At 39.0% G+C, this 21424-nt stretch overlaps 1 protein-coding gene across 1 annotated transcript; it reads right to left on the minus strand.

Moving 5' to 3' along the window:
* Window positions 1-16277: 16277 nt before the first annotated feature.
* On the minus strand, window positions 16278-17216 carry LOC148513547 (olfactory receptor 13H1-like). Its single transcript, XM_088481733.1, has one exon. It carries the CDS (start codon window positions 17214-17216, stop codon window positions 16278-16280), a length of 939 nt encoding a protein of 312 aa, XP_088337859.1.
* Window positions 17217-21424: the final 4208 nt, after the last annotated feature.

Below are 21424 nucleotides of genomic sequence, written 5' to 3' on the forward strand. Positions count from 1 at the left end.
ATTGATGACATTTTATTTATATTTAGTTTAGGAGTGATAGGACAACATTGCAACTCAATAAATAGGAATGATTCTAACACTGTACTCACTGTTATTGAAGTGCTTTAATATGCTGACAGACACTAATTGTTTTATTGGAGTTGTTAGTGTGCACCCTAAAAATAAACTAAATAGTGTGCCACTGAGCTGATTTGAGAAGCTGAACCATAATTGCAGTAATAAAAGAGTTTTTCATAATCAAGTGGATGAATTGTTGAACAATTTGTGAGTATGGATTATGTTAAAATAAAAAAATTATTTTGCATGAAAACAATCACTTGTTGAGATAAATAGGGAAACACTCTTAAAACCTAAAACTTTTGTAGTGGTCAGTTGGAGACATTCATATGCAGTTTCCATATTGGCACAACAAGACATGAATTGTATCCATAACAAAAAATACATTTCTCCCAATTGCCTTAATATGAATTTGAAGTTTTGAACTTAAATGTTTTGTTTTGGTCAAACACTGTCCTTTTAGTATTATTATATTTGACACTGTGATGTATTAATTGTATTAATTTTATACTATATATATGTGTAATAAGCTATTGATTTCCTGTTTATATTAATTTTTGTAACAATATACCATAAATCATATTTTTGGTTATTGATTTCTTGCTTTTATCTATAATATTAATTTTAATTATTTAATGGAGTGAATTACATAAGGGACTTGATATCTTCCAGGAAGTGAAATGGAACATTGATGAAATGCATAATAAATCTGAATACACTTGAAACATACTACCATTGGCAATGACACTGATGGGACATTATAAAATTACTTATTTTTCAGCAGTGGAAAGCCTAGATGGGAACTTTATATGCTTTGGACTGAGTGGTGCGCTATATTCTTTTATCCATATTCAATAAATATTCCACATTTAATATATATTTTATGTATTATGAGTTTTCTATACATTTCTTTGTGATTCCATTTTTGGATACCCTCATAAACCACAAGTAAGTTATCACTGGGGATACTGTATATTCCTATGTATCACTGATTGCATTGATTCAAAATGTGATGGTGTAAGTGGTAAATGTTTCTCTCCAGAGTCTTCTAATTCATCAGTGAAACAAGGGGCTGTTAAAGACAAGATACTTGAAGAAGTATATCATTATTCATTTTGATATGCTGTAATGGAAATGTAAAGTGTGAACATTTAATTGTCTATTAAAGGAAACCATGTTTTAAGGCTACAGTATATGCATATGTTTTTCCTGTCTTCATGAGTTTTATTGTGAGATCAAAATTAAAAAATACATCCAGGAGAAGTGAGGCCAAAGCTGTAAAAGATATAAAATACATTTTTGTTATCCTCAAGGGAGCCGACAACCATAACGAGAGAGTGTGATAGTGGAAGGCACTATCTGCTGGAAAGTACAAGTGGAAGATGAATATGTTATTTTCTACACATTATTGTTCAGCTTTCACTTTATCATTTATTCCAAGCAATGTATAGCATGATTGTTTTTCTTGCTTTCCATTATTGTAATATGTGATACAAGAGAGACAATTGAATAATAGGGATCTTTAGCATTGAACCATTGAAATACTTCAGTCTTGTGTGTGATGGATTGTGCCAAAGGGTTTTATTTATCTTGTTTTAACCAGTTTTAGAAAGATTGTTTTGATAGATAGATCGATCGATAGATAGTATGACAGATTGATAGCTTTAATATTATTGTGTTATAGATAGATAGGTTGGAACCGGTATGACATACCGCCGGATGTGATCCCAGCGGATGTCATACCGATGCCGGAAGACAGAAGAGAGAAGATCCTGACAAGGTAAGTAACTATACTATCCCTAACCTTCTCCCTCTCTAACCCTAACCCTTGCTTAGGAGTGCCTAACCCTAACCTCCCCCCCCTAGTGCCTAACCCTAAACTCCCCCCAGGGGTGGCTAAACCTAACCTCCCTGCACCCTAAACCTAACCCTCCCAGGGGAGTGCCTAACCCTAACTTCCCCTCGTGGGTGCCTAATACTAACCCCCCCTTCCCCTGGCCGATCCCTAACCATTCCTGGGGGGTGCCTAACCCTAAGTCCCCCCGGGAATTTTAAACACACTGAATTTATAGATAACTTCAACTTATGAGAATCACCAGCCGTGGCATAAATACTCCCAATTATTTTACAAATTCTAATCATTCTGCTTCAAAAATGGGGGAATGATTTCTCCAAAAGGATATATCATTAAATAACAGATATTAAAGTAGCAATTCATGCTATTAATTTTTATGATATTTTATTTTAGTTTAATATTAATATATCTAAATTAAAAATTTAAAAAAATGTACAGTATATATTTTTAATTTATGTTCTCATTCACTCTATATTGATCATATTACAATTAATAGCAAAATTTTTCTCTCAGCATTGAAAACAATTTTTGAAATTCCAATAACATTCATATTTCAAACTGCATGGTTTATGTTATTGCAACATGCCTCCTAATGATTAATTATAGTTATACCAATCATTTTACTCCCAAGTTTCATTCAGTCCCTCTGGGTAAAAACACTGTAATTTGTTGCTTCTTTAAGACATAACGTTTTGTAAGCTGTCACCTTTTTGTGGCCTCAATTACTTCAAATCAGTAGAGTATTTTAGTCCTTTAGGATCTCTGTCATGTACCTCAGCACAATGTTTATGAAATGCTATATTTCATAAAATCAGTTAATAAAACTGAGCCTGTGTTCTAGAAATCTTTCCTTTAGGGATCTAGTTGTTCTCACAAAAATAGTTTAATGGAAAATTGTTCTTATTTGTTTTAGATACAATTTTAAAATAATTTCAATTGTAATATCTTCCCAAGTTCAAGAAGTTGATTTATTAAATTTGAAGCACCCACATGATGTTTGAAGTATCCATGTCCAATTGCTCTTACAGACCTCATCTTACAAGACACTTAACACTAGTATTGTTCACTTTGCACCTTACATTTTGAAGAGTGTTGTGTTAAGACAATAAAACAGTACAGAAACCTCAAGTGTTTACATTTAATACTACAAGTTTTAGGAAACCTGTCAAAACATGATATAACAACATGCAACTTTTCCTGCCCTACCAGCTTAAGACCACCCTGAGCCATGTAGTTTATAACAAATGTGAATCTGATATTTTGTGAGACATCTTGTCCACTGCGATCACCGTACTTCATCCCATGAGAATTTTTATTATCTGTTTTTTTTAGGAACTAAGGCCCTCATTCAGAGTCGATCGCTAGATACAAGCAGTCGCTCTGAATGAGGGCGGCCGCTTGTGGTGTGAAGTGCGGCCTCCTGGTTGCTAGCTAAGCTGTGGGTTACCACCCACAGCTCTAGTGAGCGAACAGTATGATGGTCGCGATGGTCAGGCCCATCACGACCATCGGGGCTTGCGACGATACCCTAAGGTTCGGCAAGCGCAAGCCCCAGGGAGCTTCTTGCTCTGATCTAGCAGGAAGTTCCCCACTGACATCAATGCTGATGTCAGTGGGGCCGCCCCCAAATGGCAAGCATTCCATCAGAGAACGCCTCAGTTTGGCCGGCCACCCCCCCTGCCTGCCTTCCAAATGGAGCGAGCTGTCAATCACAATCGACAGCTCGCCCCCTTTGGTGCGAGACCCGTAGCGATGGAGCGCCCATCAGTAGCCGGGTCTCGTGCATGTGATGTGCACATGCCCAGTGGGCAAACATCGACCTGGTTGCGAGCGCTCAGCGCTTGCGACCGGGTCTGAATAAGGCCCTAAGTGCCAGATCTGAAAAACATCATTAGATGTCACGTGCTGGCTATTTCAACTGACATGTTACCTTCTTTTATAGAGAATGCAATTATTCAAATTGCAACTGCTGTTTACTTCAATGGTGGGAACAAATTAAGAACATTAACACTATTCAAATGAATTGTACTGCAACAGCACCGCCTGGTGACAAAATCTGTAACTATTTTTTATATAGAAAGGTAGGTAGATAGGTAGATGTGAGATAGATAGATAGATATGAGATAGATTGATAGATAGATAGATCGATATGAGATAGATAGATAGATCAATATGAGATAGATAGACATGAGTGAGATAAATAGATAGATAGATAGATAGATAGATAGATAGATATGAGATAGATAGATAGTTAGATAGATAGATAAATAGATATGAGATAGATAGATAGATATGAGATAGAGAGATAGTTAGATAGATAGATAGATAGATAGATATGAGATAGATAGATAGTTAGAAAGATAGATAGCTAGATATGAGATAGATAGATAGATAGATAGATATGAGATAGATAGATATGATATAGATATGAGATAGATAGATAGATAGATATGAGATAGATAGATAGATAGATAGATAGATATGAGATAGATATGAGATAGATAGATATGAGATAGATATGAGATAGATAGATATGAGATAGATAGATAGATAGATAGGTCGATAGATAGATAGATAGATAGATCGATAGATATGAGATAGATAGATACTGTATATAGATAGATATGAGATAGATAGATAGATAGATATGAGATAGATAGATAGATCAATATGAGATAGATTGATATGAGATAGATAGATAGATAGATAGATATGAGATAGATAGATAGATAGATAGATATGAGATAGATAGATAGATAGATAGATAGGTAGATAGATATGAGATTGATAGATACTGTATATAGATAGATAGATATGAGATAGATAGATATGAGATAGATAGATAGATAGATATGAGATAGATAGATAGATAGATATGAGATAGATAGATAGATAGATAGATCAATATGAGATAGATTGATTTGAGATAGATAGATAGATAGATAGATATGAGATAGATATGAGATAGATAGATAGATATGAGATAGATAGATAGATAGATATGAGATAGATAGATAGATAGATATGAGATAAATAGATAGATAGATAGATAGATAGATAGATATGAGATAGATAGATAGATAGATAGATAAATAGATAGATAGATAGATAGATATGAGATAGATAGATCAATATGAGATAGATCAATATGAGATAGATAGATAGATAGATAGATAGATAGATAGATAGATAGATATGAGATAGATAGATAGATAGATAGATATGAGATAAATAGATAGATAGATAGATATGAGATAGATAGATAGATAGATAAATAGATAGATAGATAGATAGATAGATATGAGATAGATAGATAGATCAATATGAGATAGATCAATATGAGATAGATAGATAGATAGATAGATAGATATATAGATAGATATTTGTTGGTAGCTCTCCTCCTGCCCAAATTCCCACTAGCCTGAAGATTTATTAGACACCTCTACATCAGAGTGCACAAGTTAAATTGGGTACCACGCCTTAATAAACAAATTGCCAAATGCAAATGTAACTTACTGTATAGTCACTTTGTTCAATTGCTTATTGATTACTTAACTAAGATGCTACTTCAGGTTCCAACATACTTTTCTTCCATAACCCTGCGACTTTTCTTGTCATTTCTACACTTTATTTTGAGAGTAGTCTCCACTTCATGAGATGATCTTTACCCCACCTCTAATTGGCCTCTCCTGTCTCCTATTATCCAGGATGTTGACAGGTTATTGGAGTAATCTGTGCCAACTAAAGCTGGCCACACATCTAAAGATTATCTGTCCAACCAGCCAACTAGTTGATCGGTTGGAGTGAAAATCTGGTAAGGTATGGAAGCAAATGACAATCAGCAATTTGCTCCTAAATGCCAGAAAATGGACAAAAACTGTTGTTTGAACAAATAGTTTAGATCAAACATTTAACAAACATGTCTGACCATTTTCATCTGTTTTCTGGCATTTAGGAGCAAATTGCTGATCATCATTTACTCCCATTCCTTACCAGATTTTCATTCCAACCAATCAACAAGTTGGCTGGTTGGATGTAAATTGGTCTAGTGTGTGGCCAGCTTTAGTCCTCACATTCTTTCACACCTGCCAAAATGTGTAGGACCAAAACAACCACTAATAAATCTGCTCCCAGCCATAAGAAAGTGGTCATTACCCCTTGCCTCTCTTGCTAATGTTTTACCAAAGGGATCTATAGATGAGGTAATTTAGCAGATTTCTAAATACCTGCTGCCCCAAATTAAGAAACAGGTTCAGTATCTAAATGCCCAATTAGGCATGGCTCCTGCCAAAAGCGAGTCTAATACCACCTGAATCATCACTCTGGAGCAATACACTAGTGAATCAGGGGACCAGCTCCCGGCCTTACATGGTGTATAGATTCCAAGGATAGGCAGATGCAGGCTGTGGCTGACAAAATTAAAGATCTTGAAAATGGTCACTGCAGGAATAATCTGCATTTTGTTGTAATCCCAGAATCTATTCCAGGGCTGTCTTTAATGGATTTTCTGTGTAAATATTTACTTAATGCCCTGTCTCTGTCAGGTGGGCAGTTTATCAATCATATTGAATATCCTATCATTTAGTGCAGTGATGGGGTCCTCAGGCCCGAGGGCCATATAAGGCTGGCGGAATCATTTGGTCTGGCCCTCAGAACTTTTTTCTGCTAGCCTCATCTGGCTAGCCGGGTGCCTAGAATGGCTCCCAGCAGCCAGAATATATGCAGCAGTACCATGGTCACACAGCTACTTACATCTCATGCTCCGGGCATTGGTGTAATCACTAGCGACTGTGGCACCGCCCCTGTGTGACGTCACACGCATGACCTGCGAATAATGTTATAAATATATCAAAATGGCCATCAGCAGAAAAAAGGTTCCCCATCCCTGAGGACCCATGTTACACCCCACACGGTCATATCTAAATTTTCTTTTAGGGCTAAGAAATCTATTCTTTTCTCCTGCCGCAGGATACTGTTTTTGATTGTTGATGACCATAAAGAGTCCTGATTTTTCAGGATATTTCTATCATGGTCTTGCAAAAGAGAAGGAAAATCCCCAAAGTGTGTAAATTCATCCGCAGAAGCAGCACCAGTTTTGCCCTCCTCTATCCAGCTTGGCTGTGAGTAGTAGAAAAGGGCCAACATGTCTTTTATGATGCCCCTGAGGTTGTTAAATGGAAATTCTTGCCCCACAGGTCACAATGTCATTCACCAAATCCCACTTAATTATTTCTTTCTGCCTATTGGTTCAGCTTTCATGCTATACATTTATGTGGTTAGAATATTTTATTAATGTTGGAGCATCTGTCTATGCTGGTGCGGAGGTTCCCTATTGTTCTTACTATATATAACAGAAAGCTTTGCCCTGATGTAATGTTTCTTTAGGAAATACAATGGGACAATGCTGATTCTTCTACTCTTCTTGCCCCATGGATTGAATACTGTGTTTTAAGTTCAGAAGTGTGGATCCCGAGGGTCATTATGTTTTATTGAAAGTTGATATTTTGCAGGTCCACTACAGATATGTAAAAAATGTTAAAAGAACATGTGATAATAATAAAAAAATAAAAATAAATTATTAATAAAATGAAATTCAGTCAACAATATATTATTATTATTATTATTATTATTATTATTATTTATTTTTCATTTTGTATTATTATTGCATGTTCTTTAAAAAATTTTACATACAAAGCTTTATGTTTTATTAAGGCTGTATTTTTGCAGCACCATATGTGTTTTAACAGAGAAACCCTTACAATATTAAGTATCTATGTACCCTTTGCTTGATTTAAACAAGTGTCAGCAACGAGGTAACGAGGTAAATTAACTCAGTGTAAAGCAGGAGGTAGTACTGCCTCCTGGACACACCCCTCTGAAGAAATCCCCAGAAACGCGTTAGCAGATTACTAAATTGGATTTTGCTACTGTACCAGCTGGTTTTAGCACACTACGGCTGACCCCATGTGACTGAATATAGATCTCCAAAATGGTGGCTTCCATTCATCACTTGCCACTCATGGATCCAGAGATCAGTGCTGTCAGGAACGAAAGTCATTGCCTACTACCCACCACCCATATCGGAATCCACAGAGATCTGGTGAGTGCTACAGTGCTTCCATAGCTGGGCACAGGGATAGGGACAGCTTAGTCTCATAGACACTGAAACGCCTGAGAATCAGCACTTTATTGGGGCATCCCATCTGTTTCTTTTACCAACATACAGTTATATATAAACTATAATATCAATCTGCAATCTGAATATTGAAAAAGGATCCTGTGAGCTGGCAGTTTTATTGGGATTAATATTTGGCATTTAGTACAGACACTGATGGCAGACATACTGTACATATATTGCACTCTGTTTAAAAGAGTAGTGATATCAAAAGCTTACAATAGCCGGACACAATATATTTGTTAAATGTTTTGATTCCAAGTGGATTTTCTTTTCATTATGGACTCATACATACTGTACATACATACATACTGTACATACTATACATACATACATACTATACATACATACATACATACTGTACATACATACTATACATACATACTGTACATACATACATACTGTACATACATACATACTGCTATTGCTGCCACACAACAAGGATTTGTGTCACTAGATAAGGGTTATTTTGTAACCTTCTAAAGATTTGTAGCAACCAGCTGATATACTGTGATACTTATAACCATTAGTGAGTTTTTTGTATTTTATAGTTTCTCATCCTATTTTTATAAGTATTGAAATTAAATAAATATATTTTATGTATTAAATGTCCTTAATTGTCATATAGTGCAATTTTACTTCTATGGTACAATTCCATTTAATTACTGTATATACCTGTAGCGCAGTTGCATGCTATTCTCTCATCTTTTCTAATTTTTGGATTTAATTTAAGAGATACACTGAGGCTCATTTGGTATTTTGCTATGTCCCATTCAACACTAACTAGGACTTTGGGTATTCTTTCAAGAGACCAATGGTGACTAAGGGATAGAAAACATGATTTTTGGCCATTAGTGACTCAGCCAAGGGAATCAGTATGATTTCCCAATGGACGGGATGCTGACAGTCAGAGGACCGACAGGGGATGGTAAGTAGCTTAACCCTCCCCCTCTCCCCTCCTAACCCTAACCCGCCCCCCGGTGGTGCCTAACTCTAACCTCCCCCGCTGGTGCCTAACCCTAACTACCCCACCCGGTGGTGCCTAACTCTAACCCCAACTTCCCACATCCTAAACCTAACCCTCATTGGGCAGTGCCTAACCCTAACCTCCCCCTGGTGGTGCATAACCCTAGCCCCCTCATCCCGCAGCTTAACCCTAATCCTTCCCTGGTCGGTGCCTAACCCTAACCCCCCCTTCCCTGGGCTAACACTAACTTTTATCCCATACTTACCTTTGGGATGCCGACATCAGAATCTTCATCCCTTCGGGATGATGGCGTTGGTTTCTTGACGAGCATCGGGATTCTGGCGTCAGTACACCGATGTTCGGCATCCTGTCCGCCAACATCTTGACAGCATCCCCAGTCTAGATGGCCATCCACCAACAATGGATACTCCCCTCACCTCCTGCTCTACATCTATATAAATAAATCTTATTTTATTCATTTCATATGAAGTGAAAAATACTTTATTACAAAAAAAAAGACTGAATTATTTTTTGAGGTTTGGAAAAGTAATATAGACACTCTGCCTTTTCCACTCCATTCCCAACTTCATAAAAATCTTTGAAAACACTACTTAAAGATCTTATTGCTTTTAAATCTTTAAGGTCTTTTTGGTTTAATTATCTTTTTTTGTCTTACTTTTTGCCCCCTATTTTATGTTATCTGCTATCTTTCTATGTATGTGCCAATGGCATCTTGACAGATATTTGCACTGGTTACACTTCCCTAGCTCTATGTTGTTGTCTGTGCAATATTACTGTTTGATGGTTTTATTTCTTTTTGGGATGTGACATGTTGTCAAATAATGGATCTTGTAGTATCTTGATGTAATTTTATTGGTTTTGCTGAGAAATAATTTTTTTACTATAAAAAACATGGTCAAGTGTAGCATGAGTCTTGGTTTGTTCTTACGTTACTTATAAATTTAATCTCACTTTTGTCATAAATTGCAGTGAATTCTATTTAACTATATGTTCCTGCTACATGTCATCTTTTCATTTATGATTTTAATGAAGAAGAAGAAGAAACAATATAGAAATATGAAATGTTCATTACATTAAAAATGAATCCATTAAAGTGAAAATTGTGGTATCACTTTGGCAATGTGTTCCTTCCATTATCTAGGTCAACATATTCCTCCCAATATACCTTAAGCTGGGTACACACTGGCCAATATATCGTGCCCCCATCGGCCAGTGAGTACAGACGATATGTGTGCTGCACAGCCAATGAACAAATATATCTGCAGACATATCTGTCCATCGGCAAGTGTGTATGGGTGATCAGCCGTCGCCCGTACACAGGGGTGCAGGGAGGGGGGGGAGCCATGAGGGGGTACTACTTACCCGGGTCCGGCACAGCCCAGCACACATTGCACTGGGAGACTGTCTGAGGAGTCTCCTATGCCAAAGGGGGGAGCGATCACGCTGATGGCGCCCCCTATTGGCTATGCGCCGGGCTGAGGGACACACGGCGCCCCCTCCCCAGCGCCGCAAATGTTTTTTTTTTCTCAAAGGGGGCATGGCTGTGATTAGGTCACGCCCCCCAGATGCCGGGACTCACTGCAGCATGCAGATGATGGTTATTCAGTTTGTATGAACGACCATCATCTGCAGATATATCTGTCAGGTGTGTACCCAGCTTTACAGTGGTACGTGTGAACAGAAGTTTGTCTGTTTGACTATCTGTAGACTTCTAATAATGTAGAACTGGTGTTTGTAATGATTTAAGGTTTCCCTGTGTCTTGATGATGATCTGTTTGAGCTGGCAACGCTCCTACTGTATCTGCCCACATTTCAGTTTCATGGAAACCCTTTACTTCTAGGTTTCTAATAATGTTACTTGAACTTCTCTGTGACCCGATACCTGGGGCCCTGGCACCATCTGTGCTTCCTCATCTGTGGAAATTTGCACACTATAGGGTTTATTTACTAAGCAGTGTTAGGAGACAAAGTGAAATGAGATAAGGTACCAGCCAATCAGCTCCTAACTGTCATGTCACAGGCTGTGTTTGAAAAATGACAGTTGGGAGCTGATAGGCTGATACCTTATCTCCTTTAACGTTTTCTCCTGACACAGCTTAGTAAATACTGTAGACTCCTTTGTTCTTTAGCTGCTGCACTGTATCTGCTAATTCATTAAGAAAATGTGCATTAACATGTCTCAAACTGAACCTCCAGATATGGGCAGCAGTCCATTTTATCCCACACATCACATTTTCCAAATCAGTTTGTTATCTGTCCAGCGTAGGGTCAGTAATCTCCCCCATAGCTCAGGAAACCGTCTTGCGTTCAGCAAATTGGCTGTATTATCCCCTCTCCTGTCTGATGTATGATGGTTTGTGAGGTGTCACTGCTTCCGGCCACACTCATCCTTTAGTTGTTAATGTGGCAGAACCATCAATAAAACAACACTGTCACTTAGTAGGCAATAGGGGACACAACAATGGAGCTTAACTATCAGGTGATTTAGAGACAAACACTGTTTTATATGTTATTCTGCAAGATGATGTAATACTATTTGGTATCCAGTTTTTTATTGTATTCCATTTCTGGAAGCACCACTTTACATGCATCAAAGTCTGTCATTATTGTACATGTCTTGTATTTTCTGTCTGAACTGTTCATCCATTTCTCATTTCTCAGAGTCTCTGATTTTCATTCAGTTGTGCATCAGGCTGACTGGGAAACTGATGATATTAGTTCTATTGGTAATATTGCCAGGAAAGACACTTATTCCAGGTCCAGGGTGTAATAGAGCAGTAATCATCTCCTGTTGTTGGTTCTATTAGTACCAAAAAAAAAGTTATATCTGTATTGTTCACTCTTTTTTTGATCACAGAAATATAGTTTTCTATGGAGAAATTTACCAAGTTTCGAAAACCTGCAGATGTATCCTCATACGTTGTGGCTCAGGTCTCGCCAAACAGCCATCTTACTCGCAGCATGAATATACTGTGGGGTGGCGCATTGAGATGCAACAGTATCCACGGCATAGGAGTGCGCATGGGGGGTGCCTGGTGTAATGTCCAGCACCCTCCCACACACACGCCTGCAGTGATCGCCGCCAATTAATGTCCCCTCAATGGCACCCGGTCAGGACTGATTACTGACCGGGTTAATCATCATGGGCACAGTTGCTCTGCCTCCCAGTGTCTTCTTTAACCTATGTGTTCGCTTGATATTGACACGATGATGTCACACTGCACGCCTGCCAGCCAGCTCTCTTCCCTGTGCCAGGCAATGAGGAGTATTACACATTCAGTGGCGCACTGGCACTTACTTGGCAAGCAGCAGGCATTGACTCTGGCAGCAGCTGCCAGCTGTAGTGTGCGCTGTGTCAGGCTCTCATTGTCAGTGACTTCTGTGAGTAAACTGCTGCAGCCTGCAGGGGAAAGGGAGGGGAGGGGTGCCTGGCAGGGGAAAGGGAGGGGGGGTGCCAGGCATGGGAGGGGGGAGCCAGGCAGGGGAAAGGGAGGGGGGTGCCAGGCATGGAAGGGGGGAGCTAGGCAGGGGAAAGGGAGGTGGTGTGCCAGGCAGGGGAAAGGGAGGGAGGAAGCCAGGCATGGGAGGGGGAGCCAGGCAGGGGAAAGGGAGGGGGAGCCAGGTAGGGGAAAGGGAGGAAGGGGGTGTGCCAGGCAGGGGAAATGGAGGGAGGGGGAGGGTGCCAGGTAGGGGAAACAGGGGGAGGGTGCCAGGAAGGTGAAATGTGGGGAGGGTGCCAGTCATGGAAAACAGGGGGAGGGTGCCAGGCAGGGGAAAGCGGGGAGGGGAGGGTGTATGGCAGGGGAAAGGGGGGACACAGACAAGGAGAATATATAAGTAAAAATAATTCAATACATTTTTAGAGGGTGGTATGATTATAAAATACATACATATTTTAATTTCTAGTAAACATTAAAAAAAATATATATATATATTATATCTAATCTGTTTCATAGATGTCAAAACATGCATGTTTTTTAAAACCATATCACCCTCCTAAGATGTATTGAATTATTGTTACATATTTATACATTAGATTAATTATACATATTTAAGCCTCCACATTTTTTATGTTATTTTGTACCTCCTGAAGACAGGGGGGGGTGCTTATTGATGACTTTAAGGTAATGCTAGACTCGCACCCTGACTTGTTTTAGACACCTCCAATAGCAGAGCTAGAAATGTTTTTCCGGTGGTGCACATCTAATGTAATGTGCTGTGCACACCTCTGATCCACGGCATGCAATACACAGCTTAACCGCTGGGTGGCCAGTGCTCCACTGATGAAAACTTCAGCTCTGAATACAACAGCACTGGATGGAGATGGCGCTACAGTATAGCAAACCCTGACAGGCTGGCCAATCACGTACTGTACAGTGTAAACTGATCCGCTGCCTGTGGAATGAAGATGCTAAAAAGTCATAGATGTACAACACAGTGAAACATTGTAGCGGTGGTGCACTGGGATTTCTTTTATCTTCGTAAAATTTGCAAATGCGACTGCTAAAATGTCGCACACATAGTATTCAATAAAATGTGGTGTTTTCATGATGAGACTTGTACTCTACTTATGTGCTAATACATCCTCTAACAGCTGACAGTGATTCCAACAATGGCGCAGAGACGGAGGCCTTAGTAGACACAGGCTCCTATGCAATAACAGTGAGAATAATAATGGCCATTACAATGGAGCGTGCAGCACCTGAATAGGTGGCACCTTAGTGGGATGGTCAATGCTTAACATAGCGTTCAACTGGGATTTGATTCCCAGTGAGGAGAGGGGTATTGAAGAATCATTTTGAATTTGATTTTGTTATCAATATTATATACAGTATTTTATTTTGCATGTTCCTTTGAAAAATGTGTAAACCCGTATTGAATTGAATTGGCTGAGATCCGCTGCTTGTGGAACAATACCCATAATGTCACAGCAAGCCACCCGGATCAGCAGTGTACAGGGACCTCACTGGTAATATGTTGCTTGCGCAGTCTTCAATACAATGGGATGTTTTCATGATGACACTTGGAGGTGATTCACTAAGAATCGTGTCTGGCCTGAGATTAAACATGCTCAGCATCACAGGGACATGGGAGAGAGTTTTGTCAGCTGAAAAACATGTACATTTACCAAGAATCGTGTTTTTAGATTGTGTTTTCTCCCCCGTGTTCCCTGTGTCTGACCACGGCGAAACACTCCCGCATATGAAGCCTGCACAAATCAGTGAGATCCGTGTAGTATTGGGTGTGTATAGTGTAAAAAAATTTGAAAATAATGACGTGGGGTCCCACCTCCCAAACATAACCAGCACCAGGCTTTTTGAGCCGGTCCTAGTTCAGGAAATATGGGGGAAAAACAGCATGGGGATACCTGGTATTTAAATGAACCAGCACAATGCTCTTACTAGCGGTGGAAATAATGCCACAACCAGGGGACATGCTTCACTGGGTCCCCCAGACAAAACATTAACCCCCCGACTAGTCATCCCAGGCTGAGGATTGTTTGGGAAATGGAAAACTCCCAATAAAGAGGTCCCCCTTTCTTGAGTATATGCAGGGATTAGGCCTCTGATTAACAACTTCTGTTTCCTGCTTGGGTAACTACCACTTGCACATGCATGGTCTGTACCCGGAAGTAAAGTGATAGCCTATTTTCCTGCAAGAGATTTTTGCTATACACCACCAAAATGCGGTGGGAATCGGAGGACCTGCTCCTGTAGGCGATGTGCCAAGTGTTAGGAGCAGCTCTGTGCTGGAGTTGTCCAATCTCCTGAGGGTAGTAGTATTTCTAAGTAGTTGCCCAAAGCACTACACCTATCATATATGGGTCTGGGGTGTCCCCAGCCAGCAACCTGACTTCTGATCCACAGGGCAAGTTGTGTCAAAGGCATGACATTTGGTTGGCATGCGCCCCCATAATACACCATCACTCCACTCCACCTGCATCCCCAGTAGCAGAGACACACCTGTCTGCCTAAAGTACACTGAGGTAGAAGAATTTCCATCATGGCAGGACACCACATACATCTGTGTGTGACAGGATCCCTTCTTAGAAGGTAGATCTCATGGCTACACAGTAGCTATTTAAAGGGGAACATATAAAGATGGCTGGTTGGACCAGCTATTTACAGGGAATGTAAATACCTGGTCCAACCAGGATATCTGAATACTGATGCCAAAATCCCAACAGGTCTGGATGCCGGCATCAGTAGCCCGACTGCTGACATCCCAAAGGTAAATTTCAGGGTGTTAGGGGTAGGTTAGGGTTTGGGTGCAGGGTTAGTGTTAGGCACTGGGTGTTAGGTTTAGGATTCGTGGAGGGGTAGGTTAGTTTTAGGCACTAGGGGGGGAGGTTAGGGTTAGCCACTGGGAGGGTGGGTTAGTGTAGGGTTTAGAAAAATACTTACCGTGACTTCCTATGGGTGTCGGGATTCTTGCTGTCGGTATTCTGACCAGCGGCATCCCGACAACCTGGACTTCATACCTGACCTATTTACAGAGGGTATTTCCTAAAGGAGCCACACCCTAACAATCACACCTATAAACTTTAGTCCCATTTGCAATAGGCAACACAACTCTTGCCCCACCCACCATCAGAGAGCACCATGACTCTCAGGTTAAAATGTATGCAATTAATATCATTCATTTTTAATATAAATAAACACCCTGTTTAATCTACATTCTCTCTTGGGTTTAGTATTACACATATCGCTCTTCTCCAGCACAAACATATTCTTTACTCCAGACTATCTGATTGCCTAATAGACACCCCATGTCCATATACAATAGGTGTAGCGCTATGAGCAACTACTTGCAAATAGTACACACCACCAATAGATAATTTCTTATTGCTGCTATATAAATTTTATACCCATCTACTCCCCATTTACCTACTACTGCAACTCTCTTTTTCCTCCTAAAGACATTTTTTTAATACTAACTACAGCCCACACCCTTTCCCTACACTCTCCTGTGTGAAATGGCGTCTGATCACGAGTGAGGGACTGTTATATGCAATCCAAAGCACATGAGATCCAAGATTTCTGGGAAAATTATGTTTTGCCTCATTCTAAGAACCAAACTTGGTGGGAAGACCCGAGCCGAGACTTAGCTCTCCTCGGAAACCCCAAGTTCAGATGTGTTTGGTTTTCTTTTCTTCTTCATTCTGCATGTAAATTTCATATTGTTTAGTGCTGTTGGTTAAATCATTTTCCTGTCCACGATGGCAAATACTTGGTCAATATTTTCTGAAATGCCTCTTTCACTTCATGATTTCTCAGGCTGTAGATCAAAGGGTTTAATACAGGTGTCACAACACCATAAATTAAAGAAATATACTTCAGGTTGGATGAAAACTGTTTTGCTTGTCCCATGTACATGGTCATACTTGTCCCATATAATATAAAGACCACAGTTAGGTGGGAAGCACATGTTGAAAAAGCTTTAGATCTTCCATCTGATGACTGAATTTTTAATATAGATATAATGATACAGATGTAGGACACCAAAATAAAAATGATTGGAGATAATAATGTAAATAAACTTCCAACAAATATAGTTATTTTATGAAAGGCGACGTCTCCACATGCCAGCTCTAGCAGGGCCAATATCTCGCAGACAAAATGATCGACTATGTTTCCTCTACAGAACACAAGAGGCTTGAAGTTGGGGATAGTCGATAGAAGGAAACTTCCAGACCACGTAACGACTGTAATGGTTTTACATGTCTTCCAATTCATATTTATGGTGTAATGTAAAGGGAAGCGTATCGCAATATAACGGTCATACGCCATCACTGCCAGTAATATATCCTCAGTACTACCTAGAAACAGGGCAGTGTTCATCTGTGCCAGACACTCAATGATGGAAATTCTAACTCGCTTAGAAAATATATCTAGTAACATCTTTGGAATAGAGCTTGATGAGTAGCACAAATCCAGGAAGGATAAATTGCAAAGGAAATAGTACATAGGTGTGTGCAACTGAGGACTGGTGATAATAGTATATATAATAAAACTATTTGCCAAAATTGTCATCAGATAAATGAATATGAATGTAACAAACAGTAATATCCTAGTCTGCAAACCTTGAGAAAATCCAGTCAGGATTATTTCTTTAAACAAGGTTTGATTTCCATTTTCCATGTTACAATTTACATTTTGAAGTCACATCCATTTAAAATATACCATATAAAATGGTGTTGCTTTACAAATAAAAGTTCTGGTGTATTCAAATAACCACTTTTTGAGTTTATTTGTGGTAGTGGTGACCCAGATTATTTCAAACACAATATTCCAGTGTCATCTAGGATCTGGTAACATTCAATATAATTACTGCCTCCAAACCTACCTCTGTAGGATACAGAGGAACTTTGGATGCCTACAAATAAAGTCACTCCACTTGTGTTCCAGTTATTGTATGCAATACAGCTCTTTGTGGAATCTGATGAAAAATACACAGTATAAAGGATTTGTTTGCTATGATTTTTTACTGCATCACTAGTGATAGCACCTTAACACATAAATCATTGTATATTGTTTCCCTTAAGAGTAGCTGCTCGAGCTTTAGTGAACCTTTATGCTCACTTCCTTGAAACTGATTTAAATTTTCACAACACTGACTGGCTGCATGGCATCAGGAGGGTGCCCTTGTCAATGTCCTCATACTGACACACTGCCACGTGCTGCCAAAATCAGTTAGCACAAATGGAAACTAAGTAACCATTGATAATATACTACACAACAATGAAGGCACATGACTGCACCCTCACAATGCTCTGCTAGGAAAGAGCACACAATATTGGTGCTAGAAAACCCTAATACTCCCAATTACATAACTAATCATACTATACTGTATATATAAGGCAACATAAGCAAATCACAAATTTAAGAAAACAGGCATAATATAAAGTTTACCAGGTCTCCAAATAGTGATGACAACCCTGGCCCCGGTCATCTCCCCATAATGAGCAAGCCCACATACTGTACACCTATTTGTAGTCAATGTAATTGTGTAGCACATGATAGAGAAGCCAAACAACAATACTGGGATCAAGCTCATGGGAGTGACAAAAAGCAGGTCAATGTAGTGGCCTCTATCTGTCTCCAAGATCAAGAAGAGGGAAGTAACTGATGCAAACACTAAGTTATAGCATTAGATGAGAATATTTTTTTATATTATTTTCTAAAAGGAACATGATTAGAAAAAAAATAGAAAATATTATTACATTACATATAGCACTGTGGCAAACACAATCATTTATGCCCATTGGTACTTACTTGGTTTCCTCATCCAATGGCAGACTTATAAAATGTTTGATATGCAATACAAATGCCTGTTTGACTAAAAGCTAACTGAGGGCCTGATTCAGACCCACTCACTAGGATGCGTTCGCACGTAGCCATCAGCTGCCAAAGTATGCAAATCTTGCGATCGCGTGGCAAGACATTAGCACGCCCACTATGTCTTGGCGTGTGATCGCGGTATGTTCTTAGACACCCACCAGCCTGACCTAAGATTCCCTTTTCCCTTCATAGCGCTTCTGCAGGAAGTGTATGCAACAATCGGTAACATCGAGTACCATCGGAACCATACGCAGCGCTTGTGGTTGACCATACCCTACCGCAAGCACTGCGAGTGCTTCAGTGCTTTAAACAGCCATGTGACATGTACAATGACGCTGCATCTTAATTATGCATGCCCTAGGAACAGTGTTTTGATGCTCAAGCACACCTGCATTTGCACCACCACACCCCCGTTTCCATCAACCTCCCCCTGTCACCACCCACAAATGCACATTCTGTCACTCAAACTTGCGGGGTGTCTGTGTACTCACTGTGATCGGGAAGATATCGCAATGACTGGTTCGTGTATGTGCACTGTATCTTTAATGCATATGCAGATTGCAAAATTCAGCCAGTTACATGTGAACGCAGCCTAGCGAACGGGTCTGAATTGGGCCCTGAGGCCACAACCAGGACCTGATGAGATGAATGAGATGCTGCAGCGTCCATGTTTGCATCTTCTGTCAGTATTGTTTCTGTGACTTTATGCAAATACTACTACAAGACCTTCCCTGGTGTATACAGTATCCTCTGCATGTACAAGGACCGAAACTCCCACTTTAAGCTTCTTTAGCTACTCAAACAGTGCTTGGTGCATCTGTAGATTCAAGCTTTGTTCGCACCATCAAAACTTGTACCAGCCCCATGCTAGGTGCAGGCTGTCCATCAGAGTATGGCCTCAAGTGTGAGCGATTACACAATAAGTTTTTGAAGTGGAGATGTTGCCTATAGCAACCAATCAACTTCTACTTAACATTTATCTAGCACCTTCTAGAAGATAATAGCTAGAATATGATTGGTTGTTATCAGCAACATCTCCACTTCTAAAAACTCTCACTTTAGTAAATTTACCCTTTAGAACAAGAATTTATTTTATAAAATGGATTGCATGTTGTATTGTCTGTGTTATGCAATATAGCTCATTTCCAAGAATCATCAATCGCAAACCACTGTCCATGGTGTTTGTCAAGTCAACAATCCCTTAAGCCTTGTGTGACATGGGTGAACACAAAGTTACTCCAAATAACAACCTCTTGGTCTGTTATTGTAATGAATATACTCCAACATTATTAATCTGGCTCACTATCAATAGATCAAGATTATACTTGCTACTACCAAGAGTTGTTTTAGGAGTTTGCCACGCCAACTAGGATGCCCTTAAGTTTTCCCTACAATTACAGTTACAAACCAGGTATGCTTACCCAAACAATAACCTGTAACACATTTATTTAGCATGAACTAGCTGTCTAAATGGTCACAATGGATCCAATAACATTCAACAGAGACCAATCTTTTATTATGAGAAAAGTTACTCACAATACTTAATATATAAAAAGATAAGCAAATAAATTTCTTTGAAATAAAATAGATGAACATAGGTAGTGCACATTAACCTACTCATGATTGATTCAGCACATATTCATGACATATTACAATATTCATTGACAACATAGATCGTCCCTTTAGAATTTTAATTATTTTTTTGCAACATATTTTATTTTTATATTCCAGGACAAGTCATTTTTTTATTAGAGAATTTCTGCATTAGTTGTCAAACCTCAATGATTTATATAACAGGCTGTGTATCAAACTTACAGTAATTCTGCTATGTTTGATCCCAATTGAACTGTATTGGAAGTTGTTTCTATTTTTTAAATAAATATGTTCAGCATTTGGAAATTCAGAAGATAATTATACATTTACCCTTGTATAAATTGTATATGCAAATAATATTCCATAATGACTAATTAGCAGTGAAACAGCATTAATCATTTAACTATGAGCACATTAGCTTTCGTAGAAATGTACTAATCCAGATGTATCTAACATTAGGCTTAACTGGTAAGGGGTCACTTGTAATTAGACATCATTCCTTTTAACATACATCTATGTTTCTATTATCACTGAAATGCAGATGAAATGATGTGTTCTTACCTCAGTGCTTAGGAGGCTACAATGTGACAAGAAGGCTGGTTCATTAAGTGCATCTGTGTCTCCTTTATACAAACCTCTGACAATATAGATCATATGTTTATAATACTGTACAGTATATCTATGCATGAAGTGTTATGAACTGATATATAGACAGTACCAAAAGCACACTCTCATTACTCAGTCCTCAGTCTAGCTTTAGCTTCTAAAATACTTTTATAAATGATTTTAGAGAAGGTAAAATACTCTTATGAGATTAATTACTACAACATTCAGACTTATTTTAGTCTCATGTGTTTAAGTGTCCACTATGACTTATTTCCCCCTTGTCACATCAAGGAGCAACACAGCAACAATAACTTCTGTGTGCTCAATTTTATTTTTACACCTTTGCTATGTTTGCTAATTGCCGGTTAAACGGGCTATAAGTTTCTATCCATATAAATGTAACATTGTTTTTGTGTAAAGACGGGGAGATAAAGGGGGTTCAGGCTTGAGGCTGTGAGGTGTTGCCCCCAATGTTTGTCCATGAATCAGCATATTTCCTGTTGTGTGATTCACTAATGTATGTACAGTTTCCCTGGTTGTCTGGATGTGAGAAATAGGTAGATGGTTTCTGATGGTAGAGATAGGACAAGGTCCATTTATAGAAAATAGGTGAAGGACATTTCCTTTCTCCGGTATTATCTGGTTATTATTTCGTACATTTGCCAAAACTCTCTGCTCAACTCATACTGTCAAGGGGAAGGAGCGTTGGTCCGTTCTTATGCCCCAGTCTTTATGGCTTACACACATTAGCTAGGAAAACAAAACAAAACTATAATAGTTGATGAATTGTCATAACTTCTGTTTATTAA

This window comes from Taudactylus pleione, unplaced genomic scaffold, assembly GCF_031769625.1.
Source record: "Taudactylus pleione unplaced genomic scaffold, aTauple2 ptg000277l, whole genome shotgun sequence".
In the NCBI taxonomy this organism is placed as follows: domain Eukaryota; kingdom Metazoa; phylum Chordata; class Amphibia; order Anura; family Myobatrachidae; genus Taudactylus; species Taudactylus pleione.